Here is an 18713-nt window from a genome sequence, read left to right on the forward strand (position 1 = left end):
AAGAAATAGAAATATACTGTGGTGTCTTTAAGAAATAACAATAAGGCATAACAAGTGACTGTTCCATGTATTGATCAGTCACTGCTAACAACTAATGAGACACACGTACCAAATAACATGTAAATATAGAATAGGAAATTTAATTAACACATCAGTTATACCTTTAAAATCATCATGAAAAATAATTTTAGCAGAAAAAAACATGGACGCTCAGAATTTTTTAAATGCTGTATGTGTGCATATATGTCTAAATATTTGTATATATGTCTAAATATATATATATATATATATATATGTATATGTATGTGAATATATATATATATGTATGTATTATATATACACACACACACATATATATATATATATATACATATATATACACACACATACAAACATGTATATACACATATGTATATATGTATTTATAAACTCACACACACATATATATATGTGCATATGTCTACAACTATATCTATATCAACTATATTTTATGCCTTGAAACCTGGTACACAGCAAGAAATCTACTTTAAAGACAGTTCTAATTACAGATTAAAGTTAAACATTAAGATACTGAATAAATTATAGTCTATTGCATATTCATATGTTTAGTTGCTTTTAATAGTAAAATATTTTACCATTTTATACCATTCCTTTTTTTTCATATTTCTGAGTTCTCTACTTCTAACAATTAGTGAATGAAAATCCCTTATTCTTCATTCAAATCCTCATGTACATAGTTTTCAATTTATGTGAATATTCCTAATTATAAACTTGAATTTCTTTTTGTAAAGAGAAATTATTTTTGTTATTTTCTCTATTCTAGTGTTTTTAGTTTAATGAACCATATTATTTGACTGAACAATTGTACATGGTGTGGAATTTTGTCTTTTTTTTTTGTGTGTGTGAAAATTTTGGATTTTTAAAATTTATCTATATATATGTTAAGACCAAAAATTATTTACATCAAAAAGGTGCTTTTTTTCCATGAAAATTCCTATTTTTTATGATTTTTTTACTGCTGTGTCATCATTTTTCAGTGTATTTCAACCAGAAAAATGTTCACTTAAAGAGAATAACAAGCTACATAATGCAAAATTTTTACTTTTCAAAAATTCCAATTCTAAAGGGTCGAAACAAACCCGGGCATGCCAGGCGATACTGCTAGTTGTTAATAATTTCCAGTTCTCTAGTTAGCACCAGAAATGTCTTTCTAGTTGTTGTTGGCTTGTTCTATAGAAGTGGTTCTCAGCTGGGATTCATTTAAGATTTTGTTATTAAACTTTATGTGCAATAAAATGGTTATACTTTTACAATACACAAAACAGTTAACCCGTAAGCATTTAGACTGGTCATATCTGGCCAAAATATTCTACCTGTTTTATGTTCAAACTAGCCAGACCTGGCCTCTCACACCTACCCTACAATGTCATTTCAAAAAATAAACAACCATATCATCAAAATCTCAAAGCTACAAGATAATTCATGGTTAATTCAAAACAATATGAATAAATAAGCATTACATTTAACAGAGTAATCTGAATGCCAATGGGTTAAGCATTTTATCCTAATGATAAAAATAAAATAGGATTTTTTAAACACTTAATGACTATGAAGATCCACCCAAGTAAAATAGGAATGAAATGGTTGGAAATTGCTGTTCTAAAGCATTATCTAACAACTGATTTAAATGCAGCAATATGGTTATACTACTCCGAGACAGCTACAGTGGCTGATCTTTTTGTGTGGAAAACAACCTGTAATCCATCAAAGAGGGTTCTGCCAGAAAATATATATAGATATGCCCCCTTTTAAAGCCTAGCCAGGCTCATGGGCCCAGTTTCCCGGTTTCTATGGCGTATGTGTTCCCCAGCTGGACGGGACGCCAGTCCATCATAGCATTACTAATTTTTGCCAGCTGAGTGGACTGGAGCAACGTGAAATGAAGTGTTTTGCTCAAGAACCCAACGTGTCGCCCAGTCCAGGAATCGAAACCACAATTTTATGATCATGATGCTGACACCCTAACCACTAAGCCACGTACTTCCACTGGCAAAAGAGAGCATCAGAATATGTATGAAACTTAAAAAAAATAAGTTCTTGGGTCAATTTGGTTTGATTAAAACCCTTTAAGGCAGTGCTCCAGAATGGTCATAGTTCAATGACAGAAACAAGTAAAATATAAAAGATATCTGATTTTCAATAGATCCTTATTAAGGAATAACTTTTGTTTCGGAAGATGCATGGGAATTTAGAAAAATATTTTTAACAAAGGAGGTAAGAAGGTGTTGTACAAGGCATAAAGTACAGTGAATATTAGTTTGAAAAAATTATTATGAAGTACCGTATTTTAACGCTTTTTTTTTCAAAAATTAGGTCAAGAAAGTATGGGAGTTTCTTATGCATAGATAATATTTTAATCCCTTACAAAACCATTTTTCCAAATTTTAACCCCACCCACCAAAAAAAAAAAAAAAAATGAGAGTGTAATTATTTGGACCTCAGAAATCTATATTTATAAAGAAATGTACAAACATATTTCAACTATAACACTAATTTTATAAGTTAGGCATCAATAACTATAAAGTAACATAAATCCATTTGTTAAATAAAAAAAAAAGACCTATGAAAATTTATACCACCCAAAGTGTATAATTTTATTGTTTATATATAAAATAAAATTTTAAATGATCTCATTTTTGTTTTTACTTCTATAACATTTTCTGTCATACATTCATACGCACAGCAGTTAGCACTTAATAAACTTACATCACATGATTACCTGTACAGTGTATTTGTCTTATACACTGTTTAAGATGCACAGAGAAATAAAATGCATTTTACTTTTCAAAATTTTTCTACAAAAAATTTAATTTACACAGCATGAAGACACTGGATTCTGGTGATAAATGTTTGGTTGTTCAAAAAGATGAACTATATATACACACACATATATATCTATATCTATCTATATATATATATAGTTGAATGTACACAGAGTATGATTATGAGTTACATATAGTTTCATATAGTGAAGATATTATCTAGGCAGGTTTTAAAACACACCTGTCTCTCTAAGCCTGAAGATTAATTGGAGACATTCGGCATATTTTAAAACCCGCTGAGATAACGTCTTCAATGTATGAAATGATAAATAGCTCACAACTAAATATTGTGTGTGCTGAAAAATATTTAATTCTCACCGGATGGAGTATTTTTTATTGTTGTTCTTACTATAACCCTTTCGTTACTGTATTTATTTTGAGATGCTCTGTGTTTCTTTCAATCAATTTTAAATATAACAAAGAATTTAGTGAAATAACTTAGTTATCATTCAGCTAGGGTTAGGGACATAAATTGTGACTAAGGTTTGGTGGAAGATTTTAATTCAAAACTTATGAAAACAAGACATTTGTACTACAGAGCCAGAGCTGGTTTCGGCCGGGTTGGTAATGAAAGGGTTAACGGAAAAGAAATATATATATATATATATATATATACATATATATAGGATCACTAAACAATCTATGCTACTGAGTTAAAAATCAACATTTCATAAAAATTGATAGACAGGAATATAATTTGGACTTCTTTCTGCCTTTTAGCTTTTGATAACAAAACTCTTAAAACAGATGTTTGACATATTTTATGCCTAAAATCAAATACCCAAGCAGATTTGTTGTTCTTAAATGTGTAATTTTATAATTGCCAAAAACAACAAAAAATACATGTGATTTAAAAACACCAATAAATAAACTTTTTGATTTGAAAGAAATATTGAACTTTTAAATTAAGAAATGTTTATGTTTGTGTATGTGTGTGTGTATTAATTTAGGAAAAAAAAAAATTAATTTTCTTCATAAGACATTTTCTGTTATGGTAACGAGTAGCACCCTAAACGTAGTGAATGAAGTGATTTATGTCTGTGATGGCCTGAAGCACTTAACAAAAGCTTTCTGGTACTGAAGACCAAATAAAAGACACACTCAGTTTTGATATCTACTGCTGTTGTTTCATTTGGATGAAAAATAAAAATCTTTAAAAATATTTCACAATTTCATATAAGCAGAGTTAATTTGTAACATAGAAGAGTGCTTTCTAATATTGCTTAATTTTTTAAAATTCATTTAAAAAAAAAAATTTTTAAGTTTAAAAAAATAATTTTTTTAAAAATCATGATTGAACCCATCCATAAAAAAAAACATTCTTGAAAAAAGTTATATTAGGTTTATTTTCAACAACAATAAACTGAATTCATCATTAAAGATAAAATAATTAGTCATTAATTACTAATGACTCGCACCGTTTCATTCAAATTCATGTACTCATAATTTTCGAAAATTATTTTATAATTCATACTTTTTTTCTCAATTAAGTAGAAGCATTCTTTCTCGAGAATTAATTCTGTGGACAAAACAATAGATAAATATTTGGACCATATACAATTATTATGTACATATTTTTGGATATTTTGGATTCAGTTTGCTCATATGTGACATATGAAACAGATAAAGACAGCTCATTTGTTGGTTTTTTCAAATTCCAATGGACTAAAAGTATTTTTTTCAACAAAAATAATATTCTTTTTAGTAATACTTTATATTTTGTCATTTGAAACAAAATATGCAATTATATATATAAATATATATATGAAAATATATATTTTAATATACATATATGGATATATATATATATTTATATTTATATATATATATGTATATATATCAACGTAGCTTCAATCTTTTATTTCTTTCATTCTGGAAGAATAGATATGGTGGGGTTTTTTCTGTAGATGCCTTACAATAGATATTACCGAAAGTAAATGCAGTCTTCTGCGCATAGTAAAGTATCTTTGGAACATGAATGGATGGAAACTTGAAAGACAGGAGATGCCAATGTAGGTTGAAATGGTAGTTCTTATTCAAAGATTAATGTTACCAGAAGCATACAAGCAATGCCTGCAATGATGCAAATTATTTGTTTCGCTGACTGCCTGTAATAGAAATAAAAATCAAAAGAAATATGTTAAAGATATTTCAGAAGCAGATTTCAACAACAGAAGCACATTATTTATTCATTTAGATTTTGTGCGTTTTAAAGATGACAAAATATAATGTTCTTTTAGTTCATTTCTACATGATACACACAATACGCACACACATTTATATTACATATAGACACACACACACATTTACATGTGGTTCCACATTAAAGTGCCTATGGAGTGCCTTGTAGAAGCACCTGTACAGTGTCAAATACAAGCGCCTGTGTGATACCATATAAAAAGCGCCCATGCAGCACCACATAAAAAGCGCCAGAACAACATGATGTAAAGGCATGCATGTGGTGCCACATAAAAGTGTCTGTGCGACACTACATAAAAAGCGCCCATGCAGCACCACATAAAAAGTGCCAGAACAACATGATGTAAAGGCATGCATGTGGTGCCACATAAAAGTGTCTGTGCGACACTACATAAAAAGCGCCCATGCAGCACCACATAAAAAGCGCCAGAACAACATGATGTAAAGGCATGCATGTGGTGCCACATAAAAGTGTCTGTGCGACACTACATAAAAAGCGCCCATGCAGCACCACATAAAAAGTGCCAGAACAACATGATGTAAAGGCATGCATGTGGTGCCACATAAAAGTGTCTGTGCGACACTACATAAAAAGCGCCCATGCAGCACCACATAAAAAGCACCAGAACAACATGATGTAAAGGCATGCATGTGGTGCCACATAAAAGTGTCTGTGCGACACTACATAAAAAGCGCCCATGCAGCACCACATAAAAAGCGCCAGAACGACATGATGTAAAGGCATGCATGTGGTGCCACATAAAAGTGTCTGTGCGACACTACATAAAAAGCGCCCATGCAGCACCACATAAAAAGCACCAGAACAACATGATGTAAAGGCATGCATGTGGTGCCACATAAAAGTGTCTGTGCGACACTACATAAAAAGCGCCCATGCAGCACCACATAAAAAGCGCCAGAACGACATGATGTAAAGGCATGCATGTGGTGCCACATAAAAGTGTCTGTGAGACACAACATAAAAAAGCACCAGAATCACATGATGTAAAGGCACCCAAATGGTGCCACATAAAAGCGCTTTTTATGTGGTGCTGCATGGGCGCTTTTTATATTGTATCACACAGGCACTTTTATGGGATGGATGGGTTTTATGTGCCTGCAAAGTTTTAAGTCATGTAGAACAAAATTAAACTGTTATTAAAAGAGTGTGTGTGTCTGTGTGTATGAGTATGTGTGTCAATATGTGTGAAAGAATGTTTGAAAATTTCAGTGTCAGCTAAACTGCTGAAGATTTCTGTGAACAGTCAAGAAGCCATGGGATAGACAGAAGAATATTCAGTGTTTGCCTATTACTATGCAAGATGTTATCTCAGTGTGTGATGAATGACATACAATTACAAACTAAGTCACTCCAAAATATATCACATTACTACAACACTGGCAATATTTAAGAAGTAGTAATTGGAAGTGAAGATAGGTATCAAGTGAGAAATTGGATTATGGAAATTTGGAAAACGGCAGGAAAAAATGTGTTGATACATGGCTGACAAATTAGGGGATTGAGCTTTTATTCTATTTTTCTATTTTTATTCATTGACATTGTTGGGAGGATATTGTTGTTTAACCCCAGGTTAGTTCTGGTTGAGGAGATCTGTAATCAAAGGGCATTCAAGCCATGACCATCCTGTCTTTTATTCACTGATAGTGTACCTGAGACTACATTATCCAATGTGCCCTATGGACTTTTCTGTAGTTTATGGGAGATTTGGTAATATATTTCTGTTAGATTACCAGACTACAAAAGTTCCTCTTTGGCTCATTGCAGGGAGATGGATTAGACAAGATTATCCTAGTTTTCAAGGTGATAAACAACTCAGTGACATTTCTCCTCAGGATAGAGCCACCTGACTGAACCCCTTTGCTGGTGACACATAAAAAGCACCATTCAAATGTGGTCAATGCCAGTGCTCACTGACTGGCCCCCATGCCGGCAGCACATAAGTAGCACCATTCAAATGTGGCTGATGCCAGTGCCACTTGACTGGCCCTGTGCTGGAGGCATGTAAAAAGCACCCACTACACTCTTGGAGTGGTTGGCATTAGGAAGGGCATCCAGCTGTAGAAACTTTGCTAGATAAGATTGGAGCCTGGTGCAGTCTCCTGGCTTGCCAGTCCTCAATCAAACTATCTAATCCATACCAGCAAGGAAAATGGACGTTAAATGATGATGATGATAAACACATGCCCTGAAAGTTTGGGAAAGGCGGCAGACGATCAAATTAACTTGGTATCTAACTGGTACTTATTTTCATCAAGGTATGTAGGTAGGGTATGAGAGAAGAGGCAAAAGTCACTCTTGGAGAGACTTAAGGTCAGAACATAGGGATGCATAAGAATGTCAATCGTCGTCGTTGTCATCATCATCATCACCATCACCATCACCATCACCATCACCATCTCCTCCTCCTCATTATTATTATTAGCCAAGGCAGTGAGCTGGCAGCATCTTGTCCATCTTTATGTTCTGCGTTCAAATTCTACCGAGGTCAACTTCAGTCATATGACTGAAACAAGTAAAAGAATAGGTACAGGAGTGGCTGTGTGATAAGAAATTTGCTTCCTCATCACATGGTTCTGGGTTCAGTCCCACTGCATGGCACCTTGGGCAAGTGTCTCCTACTACAGCCACAGGTTGACTAAAGCTGTGTGACTGGATTTGGTAGATGGAGACTGAAAGAAGCCCATTGTATATATGTATCTGTGTGTATGCTTGGCCCTCCACTACCACTTGACAACTGGTACTGGTATATTTACATCTCCATAACTTAGCGGTTCAGCAACAGAGACTGATAGAATAAGTACCAGCTTAAAAAAAAAACAGCGAAAAAACATTTGAACACGGTCATTGCCAATTCCGCTGGAGTGGCTCCTGTGCAGGTGGCATGTAAAAAAAACACCATTTGAGCATGGCCATTGTCAGTACCACCTGACTGTCCTTCGTGCCAGTGGCACATAAAATCACCCACTACACTCTTGGAGTGGTTGGCGTTAGGAAGGGCATCCAGCTGTAGAAACTCTGCCAGATCAGATTGGAGCCTGGTGCAGCCATCTGGTTCGCCAGTCCTCAGTCAAATTGTCCAACCCATGCCAGCATGGAAAGCAGACATTAAACGATGATGATGATATTGGGGTTGATTGATTTGACTAAAATTCCTTAAAGCGATGCCCCAGCATGACCACAGTCTAATGACAGAAACAGGTAAAAGATAAATAATAAAAGATAAAAAAAATGAACTAAAAATATATAAAAAAGTATATACTTACTTTGGTTCTGTTTCTTCAACAAGTTCTGGAACAATGGACACAAGAGCAATATAAATAAAGCCTCCAGAGGTAAAAGGTAGAATCCAAGCCGTCTTCATACCTGAAATATATATATTAAGATAGAAAACAAAAAAACAAAAACAAAATCAGAAATGAAAACTGCTCATATTTACATTAAAATTGTGACATCTTTTTAATTATTTGCTTTTTATTTATAACCTCAGCTTCATCAAAGTCTTTAGGGGGAAATTTGGTTAGAAGAAGCTATATGTGTGTGTGTGTGTACATCTTTATGGGACCTATATGTGTTTCAACTGCAGAAACTGCACACTGCATTGATACAGTTGAAATGCATGTAGGTCCAGTAAAGGATGCTGTAAATAACTGTTAAATAAAATTATCGAAGTGAAAAATCTGTTCTCCTTATCATTACTTTAAACTATTAACTTGTTTCAGTCATGTGACTGTGGCCCAACTGTGTGGCCCTTGGTTCAATCTCACTATGCCCAACTATAGCCTTGACCCAACAAAAGCCTTGTGGGTGGATTTGGTAGATGGAAACTGAAAGAAGCCCATTGTGTGTATACCAATTGATTGACCAGACTATTGGATGTTGTTATACATAACTGGTCACAATGTGCTTTGCATCCTTTTAGCTTTTGAATGATACCACCCCCACCAATGGCTAGGGAAGCAAGCTATATACATTTGTGTGTACGTGTGCATGTATGTAGGTAGGTGTGTGTTTAAGTGTACTCTTGTTTTGACATTACATGATAGTTGCAAGCAAACATCATTGTCATACAAGCAATGTTATTTGTTTCTAGTCTTTCAGGAGAAACACATCAGGCTATAAGGAAATATTACTTTACCTGGAAACAGATGAGAGTTGAGATGGGATGGGTATCCAGCCATAGAAAATTTGCCAGAACAAAATTCCATCTGACCCATGCAAGCATGGAAATGCAGATGTTAAATGAGTATTATCATTATTATGGTGATGATGAATGGTGCTTTGGATTTTGTAAAGGAGTGAAGATACATAGTTGTCACATCTATACGTATCAGCTGTTCTTAATCTAAGAATCATGACAAAATTCTGAAAGGGTTCAGAAGACAAAACTCTTACTTCTAAAATATCCACTGAAATGTAAGGTAGCTGCAAATATGTTACACAATAAGCTTTAGGTGTAAGAATTACAACACAACACTTACTATTGGCAAAAAAACAGGAATATTTCTTGAAGGGAAGTATGAAACATTAATTTTATTAAATTTTAAACCCTCTCATTACCATATTTCTACTGAAATACACTTCCTTTGTTACATTTTATTTTAAAAATAATGAAGCGTTTAGTAAAATAATTTTGTCATTATTATTAAAAGGCAGTGATCTGGCAGAAACGTTAGCACGCCATGTGAAATGCGTAGCCGTATTTCGTCTTCCGTTACGTTCTGAGTTCAAATTCCACCGAGGTTAACTTTGCCTTTCATCCTTTCGGGTCGATTGAATAATTACCAGTTACGCACTGGGGTCGATATCATCGACTTAATCCGTTTGTCTGTCCTTGTTTGTCCCCTCTGTGTTTAGCCCCTTGTTGGTAGTAAAGAAATAGGTATTTTGTCTGCCGCTACATTCTGAGTTCAAATTCCACCGAGGTTAACTTTGCCTTTCATCCTTTTGGGGTTGATTAAATAAGTACCAGTTACACACTGGGGGTCGATGTAATCGACTTAATCCATTTGTCTGTCCTTGTTTGTCCCCTCTATGTTTAGCCCCTTGTGGGCAATAAAGAATTAAATTAATTATTATTAATCTGGTGTTTGGAACTTGAATTAACATAAAACTTTGATGGTTGGTTTTAACATAAATCAGTTTAAAACAAGGAGCTTGTTTCACAGAACTAGGGGCAGTCTCATGTAAGTTGACATGAAAAGAGTTAAATATTTAAAAAAAGGGGTCATGGAAGATTACTGATTTACTGATGTTTAAAAGTTTGGGAGCTGATGCCCCATGTTATTAAGGGTAGTTCCAGTTAGGATTTGAACTGCATAAGGACTGTTTTCTAAAGAATTACAACAGTACCACAGTGTTTATCTCTGAATTAAAATAAATCACTATAAACTGAAAAGTTTTTATTTCTCCCACTGAAAACATAAATTTGTATTTCATTCATTCATGTAAACCTACCTGCTTCTTCAATGGAATCAGCACTCAATGCTGTTATAGTACCCAGAAGTCCACCTGAGGCTGTTAAGATCTAAAAATAAAAATAAATAAATAATTATTAGAAACGAGTAACAATGATTTCTCCCTTGGCTATGGATGTATAGTGACCAGATATAATCGACTGAATTTATCTGGATAATCGCTTCCCAAATAAAACAACACTGAAAACATGCACTTAGTCAGCCCTCACACCAGCAGTCAATTTTTTACTGCATACAACCTTTAACCTTCCACTTAAAGGATTGTGCCTCTCCAAAAATCACAATATATCTATGGTGTCATAAAGAATTAGATGGGACTAACCACAAATACATTCAAAAGCCAACATTACCAGTATCTACAATCATTCAGACCAAAAGAGGCAGAAAACTTGACTGAAAACTCAGGAGGCCAGAGATAAAATACATCCAATATCTTTCAGAGTGATGAAAGATAAAGTCAGCGCACAGCAGGACTTAAACCCAGAATATAGAGGGGCTACGTATTGAAAGATATGGTAAAACAATAGAATCTAAGAAACTATTGATGCAGTGAATCAGTAAATATTAATACAAGTAGTTCAAACAGAATAAAAAATTTAGATTTAAGCTGTGGAAAAGAAAAGAAGTCTAATATTTCAGAAGGAACCCTTTGCTGAAAGACATGGAGCTTAATGGTTACCATTTCTGTCAACTTATATCTATAACAGGTTTATTGGGATGTTTTCATCAGTGGCCAATGACTAATAATTATTTTAGCAAGCATGAGAGACAACTTCAAATGACATCAATTATTTGAGCAACAGTATATTGTCCATTGTGGAAGCACATGGCCTAGTGGTTAGAGCAGCGGACTTGTGGTCGAGGGATCGTGAGTTTGAATATCAGACCGGGGGATGTGTGTGTTTATGAGCAAAACACCTAAGCTCCACTCAGCTCCAGCAGAAGGTAATGGCGAACTTCTGCTGACTCTTTTGCCACAACTTTCTCTCACTCTTTCCTCCTGCATCTTGCAGCTCACCTGCGATGGACCGGCATCCTGTCCAGGTGGGGAACCTATACGCCAAGGAAACCAGGAAACCAGCCCTTATGAGCCAGGCGTGGCTCAAGAAGGAACAAACAACAATATTGCCCATTAGCTTACATGGTACTCAATTTGCATGGCTTCACATTAGCAAGTATTGGTTTGTGTCAAATTTTCTTTTCTTATGGACTTTACAAATACAGAAACACCATTTTGTTGTTTCTGTTTAGCTTTCCATTTTCCTTTCATTTTACTTTTATTTCATTTCTTTGTTAGTGAGATAAACCATGCTCTAAACTAATGCTCAAGTTATAATTATTCTTTCAGATTTTTAAAAATATTTTCAAAATTAAGTAATAAAGTTTCAAATATCAACAAAGTCAATTTCTCTGGAAATAAAAAGTAACATATTAAAACAATTTCAAATGGAAAAGCCCAACTTGTTAGAACATCTCCACCACCCCACCAAAAAAGAGAAAAATCAGTGCTAGTATGATAATATTCTCTCTCATTTTTTGTAATTTCAATTTGCACAAATCTACCATAAAAACCAAGAGATGTGTATCATTTATATATACAGTGCAGAAAATTTGACATAGGTAGAAAAACAATGAAGAAACGTATAACATTATCCCCAAAGTAAAAATGATGCCTAAGAATCAGAAGTGAAGTATTTTCTTGTCAAAAACATTTCTGAAGATGTAAAATTAAACAAAATGAAAAGGATGTGATAAACGACAATGTGAAGTATATTTGCCACTTGTAGCCCCAGGAGAACATCTTCTCCAGCTTGCTATTGACACACTTTCTGTGCCCTATCAGTATTTGCAAAGGGAAGCCATCCTTCCCATCGTCGACCTGACGTGATATTTACCCATCGTCAGTGCACGACAATCACTGGTCTTCGATGCGAAGGGGTCCCAATGCAAATAGATATATCCTTTTTCCAGTGATGAAAGAGAAGTCACTGATCTTGAAAAAGTGTAAACAAGCTATAATAAATCTCTGAATGAGGTATAAACGAGAACCCCTTTGCATCGAAGACCAGTAATTGTCATGCGCTGACGACGGGTAAATACCCAGAAACCCAGGTCCGTGCGTATCACGTCAGGTCGACGATGGGAAGGATGGCGTCCCTTTGCAAATACTGATAAGGCACAGAAAGTGTGTCAATAGCCAGCCGAAGAAGATGTTCTCCTGGGGCTACAAGCTACAGTAGCATCCACCCTTAATGGTTAGTCACATTTAAGTGGAAAATATACTTCACACTGATATGATAAATAAAAAGAGTATAAAGAATAAAGCAAGGTCTGTGAAAATTTTGAAATCCGTGCAAAACTGATCCAATGATATCCTTTCTGCCCATTATGAAATGTTATCTTACTTTAGAAAGTACAGCCATGTAAAATTCATCCTTAGAAATGAACCTTGAAAAGCAGAAGGCAAATTCAGATATGTCATAATCATAGTCTAATAACACAATAGTTAAAAACTGTAACAACACATGAATCCTAACTTACTTATACACATGAATGATCAACATTTATATTCTGTCTTGGTCTGTGAAGTTTTTGTTGTTATTTAAATATTGTTATATGAAACCATTTTAGAGAAAGTTTCTCTCGTTTCTTTACTTTCCCATCAGCAAATAACAAATACTTTCTATTTCTATTTCTATCTGGACCAACAAATGATTTGTGATTGAATTTGGTAAATGGAAACTGTGTAATATGTGTTATATATGTGTTTGCCCCCCCCTCACCACTTGACATCTGGTGTTGTTTTGTTTACATCCCCATAACTTAATGCTTCAGCAAAAGAAACCAATAGAATAAGCATCAAACTTTTGAAAAACTATACACAAATACTGGGATTGATTTGTTCAACTAAACCCTCCAAGGTGGTGCTCCAGCATGGCTGTAGTCCAATGAGTGAAGCGAGTAAATGAGTAAAGCTACAACATAGGAACTAAATTGAAACAGGAAAAGAAGATAAATTGAGAGGTCTTTGTCTTGCAGGATACTTGGTGATCCTGCTATAATGGCACTCCGTCGGTTATGACGATGTGTGTTCCAGTTGATCCGATCAACAGAACAGCCAGCTCACGAAATTAATGTGCAAGTGGCTGACCATCCCACAGACACATGTACCCTTAACATAGTTCTCGGGGAGATTCAGCATGACACAGTGTGTGACAAGGCTGGCCCCTTTGAAATACAAGTACAACAGCAACAGGAAGAAAGAGTGAGAGAATATTGTGGTGAAAGAGTACAGCAGGATTCACCACCACCATCCCCTGCTGGAGCCTCGTGGAGCTTTAGGTGTTTTAGTTCAATAAACACTCACAATGCTCGGTCTGGGAATCGAAACCGTGATCTTAAGACCGCGAGTCCGCTGCCCTAACCACTGGGCCATTGCGCCTCCATGGTGATCCTGCTGGTACCACATAAAAAGCACCCAGTATGCTCTGTAAAGTGGTCGGCATTAGGAAGGGCATCCAGCCAAAGAACCCATGCTAAAACAGACAAATGGAGTCTGGTGTAGCTCTCCTGTTGAACTGTCAAAACTGTCTAACCCATGGCAGCATCAAAAACGGATGTTAAATGATGATGAGGATGATGATAGTATTTGGTGATAAATAATTTTTGAACAATATTGTATTCATGTACTCACCTGTGCTTTTGCAGCTTTCCACCTGTCGAAACCAGAACGCAGTAATATGGCAAAATCCCCAACTTCATGAGGGATTTCATGTACCAGAATTGCAAATGTTGTTATGATTCCAACCTGAATAAAAAGGAAAGTTAAGTACTTAAAGTTGAAATTTTTCTGACAATCACTTTTTTTTCTCGTTTAAATGTCAACCAGAAAATAGAGAAGAATTAAACAGGTTGAATATAAATATATGAAAGAGTGAAAATCTGAAATCCAAAATGCAACAACTTCAAAAGGACATTTTTATGGTTTGAAATGTAAGATATAACATTATTATTAAACATAGTGTGGCAGGCATGGCTGTGTGAATAGATAGTTTGTTTTGTAACACTGTAGTTTCAAGTTCTATTTCAGTTGTGCATCAGTTTGGCTAAGTGGCTTCTACTATAACCTCTCCAAGCCATTCAATGCCTTGTAAGTGGAATCAGTAGACAGGATCTCAATGGAAGCCAGTGTGTGTGTGTGTATGTGTATATATAAAATAATATAAATAATATATATAATAATATAATAAGATATATATATATATATATATATATATATATAATATAAAGAATATATATATACATATACTTTACTTTGATAGGTTTCGGCCATGTCTAACTTAATAGCACCACCATATATATATACACACATGGACATATGGGTACAGGACATCACCAACAGTAAACAACATGAAATACGAAAACAAATGAGTACAATATGCAAACAATGAGAGAAACAAATGGAAAACAGGACAAGTAACACAAAGAACAACCCTTCATCAATTGTCGGCTTTTTAGCTACTCCTCATTTTGAGCATTATATATATACACACACACATACATACATACGTGTGTGTGTGTGTGTGTGTGTGTGTTGTGTGTGTGTGTGTGTGTGAGTGTGTGTGTGGACTTTTGCATTCTGTGTCTTTGCATGGTGATGGTACGGTGACATCCCTGCTGTACAACAACTTGCCCTGTAGCTCTGCAATATTTAAATCATGCAAAACAATAAAGCAAAATAACTTGACAAGTAAAAACCAGGTAAAAATTAACGACAGGAAAGAGTATCCAGCTGTAAAAATAATGCCTCATATTTTTCCAACCTATGCTAGCAGAGACAAAAAAACAGACAAAAACTAAAATGTATGAACAAATACAGTTTTAGTTTTGCTTCAGAAAACAAAGTGTTTACACCACAGGTTTTATCTCTCTCCCCGGGTAGATAAAGTGGGCTTGCTCAAACTAGTTTATAGTCTTGATAGAGTAAGAATACTGCTCATGGGTAGTTTTGTAGCTTTAGTTATAATTTGTGCAAACTTGACCACAGCTAAACTAATCAGTTTAATTTGCATAAAAGTGTATGCAATGACAATGATGATGTCAACATCATCATCTCTTAATGTTCGTTTTCCATGCTGGCATGGGTTGGACAGTTTGACCAGAGCTTGCAAGCTGGGAAGCTGCACTAGGTTCCATTCTGATTTGGCTTAGTTCTACAGCTGGATGCCCTTCCTAATGCCAACATGGATTAGTTAATTCAAATCAAATGGTTAAAACATTGTTTTTATCTGTTCAAGGGTAGAAAAAGTAAGATTGGATCGATTGGTTTCTAGTCTTTCTAGACTTTCATCAGAGAAAGAATACTCATTTTTTTCTTCTTTTCTTTCCATAGAGAAATAAACCTGTAGTATAACCATTTGATTCTTTTTTTCAGAAGTTAAAATTGTATGTTTATTAAAAAAAGTTTTATGGTCCTCTCTACCTTTGACATATATCAAAGTCAGATCAATCTTACATTTTTTGACCATGAGAAGATAAGACCTGTGGTTCCACTTCGTTTTCCACAGCAAGGCTAAAATTTTATTTGTTCATTTTACCATGTTAGCATAGGTTAGATTAATACTTGTTATTAAGGCATTATTTTTACAGCAGGATGCTCTTCCTGTCACAAAAGCTTACAATGTCTTTGAAATCACAGAGCTATGAGATGATTTGGTTACTGGGTATATCAACATAATGCCACTACTTTTACTCAACTGGTTTCATGAAGACACAGAATGTAAAAATCCACACACATACTTTGGGCTTCTTTCAGTTTCCATAGACCAAACCAATCCCAATTCTTTGGTCAGTATGGGACAATAGTAGAAGACACTTGCCCAAGGACCATGTACTGGAAGTGAAGCTAAAATCACATGATTGGGAAGAACATTTTTTAACCATGTAAAATAATTGTTGTTCTTAAGATCACAATGTTCTATCATCATCATCATCATCATCGTTTAATGTCTGCTTTCCATGCTAGCATGGGTTGGACGAATGACTGAGGGCTGGCAAACCAGATGGCTGCACCAGGCTTCAATCTTGATCTGGCAGAGTTTCTACTGCTGGATGCCCTTCCTAATGCCAACCACTCCGAGAGTGTAGTGGGTGCTTTTTTACGTGTCACTGGCAACGACCTCGCTCAAATCTTTTACACATGCCACCGGAACAGGTGCCAGTAAGGCGATGCTGGTAACGATTCCGCTCAAATGGTGTCTTTTACGTGCCACCCAGTTTTAATTATGAACAAGCAGACTATAAGTCAAGAAGTTTATTATACATCAGCATATTGTGTGGCTTTGGGTAATGTTACAAATAACAAAGAAATTAAGATGTCTTTTCTTCATTTCATATTGCATTTGGTGAACAATGGTTATATTGTTTAGAGGTTCATTGCATTTCTGATAATGAGAGTAACAAGGGATTATTACATACAACTTGGGTGGAACAAACACCACACAAGGTATTTATATTTGAAAGTATGACATTGTTTTTTTTTTTAACTTTCTCATTAGTGTTTACATCTTTCTCCAGTATGTGAGTTAATTTGTTCCTGGAGACTGCTCATAAAGCAGAACAATAATTTCCCATGGTAGCAATGTATAAATTGTAATTTATTCCCAGAAAAATATTTTACCTATAAAACAACAGTAGAATGTAAATAATATTTTATTTAAAGTAAAAAGAATGTCGACCATTTATAATAAAAAATATAAATATTCTGTGCTGCATAATAATATTATTATTACAATCATTTTCTGCATCACTTTCACTCGCACTAGACTTGTACACACCCTCACTTGAAGATGGGATCACCAATTCACAAGCACGTGTAGATTTCTTTTTCAAAAAACAAGTCAAGAGTTGTTTGCTTATTCTCTTTACTCTTTTACTTGTTCCAGTCATTTGACTGTGGCCATGCTGGAGCACCACCTTTAGTCAAGCAAATCGATCCCAGGACTTATTCTTTGTAAGCCTAGTACTTATTCAATTGGTCTCTTTTGTCGAACCGCTAAGTTACGGGGATGTAAACGCACCAGCATCGGTTGTCAAGCGATGTTGGGGGTGTGTGTGTGGAAACACAGACACACAAACATATACACACACGCACATATACATATATATATACATATATACGACGGGCTTCTTTCAGTTTCTGTCTACCAAATCCACTCACAAGGATTTGGTTGGCCCGAGGCTATAGTAAAAGACACTTGCCCAAGGTGCCACGCAGTGGGACTGAACAAGGAACAATGTGGTTGGTAAGCAAGCTACTTACCACACAGCCACTCCTATGCCATTTTTTTGCTCTCTATAAATTTCTTGGTAACATGCAGAAGCATTTGCTATGGTAGTAGAAACCTTAGCACTTCATTCAAAATTTGGATCTTGTGCTTGAAAAATAAAACTTGTAAACCCAGGGTCTCCTAAAGTGGATCCCTGTAAAGTGAAGTATTACTGTACATCAGAGAAAGATACACACACAAGTATACACACACACGTATATGTATGTGTGTAACCAGCTTCCACATAGTTTTCGCTTACTAAATTACACTCACAAGGCATTAGTCAACTTGAAACTATAGTATAAGATACTTGCTCAAGGTAGGTGCAAGTACAGTGCAGTAGGTACAAGTATAGCACAGTGGGATCAAACCTCAAACCATGTGGTTAGGAAGCTGTGACCGCCTTCATTCTCATTACCTGTTATCTCGATATACAAACAAAATATTATTTAGGCACAGAAGTGGCTGTGTGGCACCTTGGGCAAGTGTCTTCTACTATAGCCTCAGGCCGACCAAAGCCTTGTGAGAGGATCTGGTAGATGGAAACTGAAAAAAAGCCCATCATATATATGTATATATGTGTGTGTGTTTGTCACCCCAACATCGCTTGATAACCGATGCTGGTGTGTTTACATCCCTGTAACTTAGTGGTTCGGCAAAAGAGTCCGATAGAATAAGGCGGTGTTCCTGCATGGCCACAGTCAAATGACTGAAACAAGTAAAAGAGTAAAAGAGTAAATCATAAAGAGAGTGAATGTAACTTGTTTCTCTCTCATTTTTTTCATTTTTGTTTTAGAAGATAAATAAA

General features: G+C 35.2%; 1 protein-coding gene across 1 annotated transcript in view; it reads right to left on the reverse strand.

The window, feature by feature from the left end:
* Nucleotides 1-4699: 4699 nt before the first annotated feature.
* The window catches only part of LOC115232622 (zinc transporter ZIP13-like), a 257665-nt gene continuing 243651 nt past the window's right edge, over nt 4700-18713 (reverse strand). The window contains exons 6-9 of the mRNA XM_029802616.2: nt 14272-14385; nt 10558-10627; nt 8367-8466; nt 4700-4990 (exon numbers count right to left, since the gene is read on the reverse strand). Coding sequence (XP_029658476.1) covers nt 4915-4990; nt 8367-8466; nt 10558-10627; nt 14272-14385 — 360 coding nt within the window. The 3' untranslated portion in view covers nt 4700-4914. The remainder of the gene's footprint in view (nt 4991-8366; nt 8467-10557; nt 10628-14271; nt 14386-18713) is intronic.

Source organism: Octopus sinensis, linkage group LG2 (genome assembly GCF_006345805.1).
Source record: "Octopus sinensis linkage group LG2, ASM634580v1, whole genome shotgun sequence".
Taxonomy (NCBI): domain Eukaryota; kingdom Metazoa; phylum Mollusca; class Cephalopoda; order Octopoda; family Octopodidae; genus Octopus; species Octopus sinensis.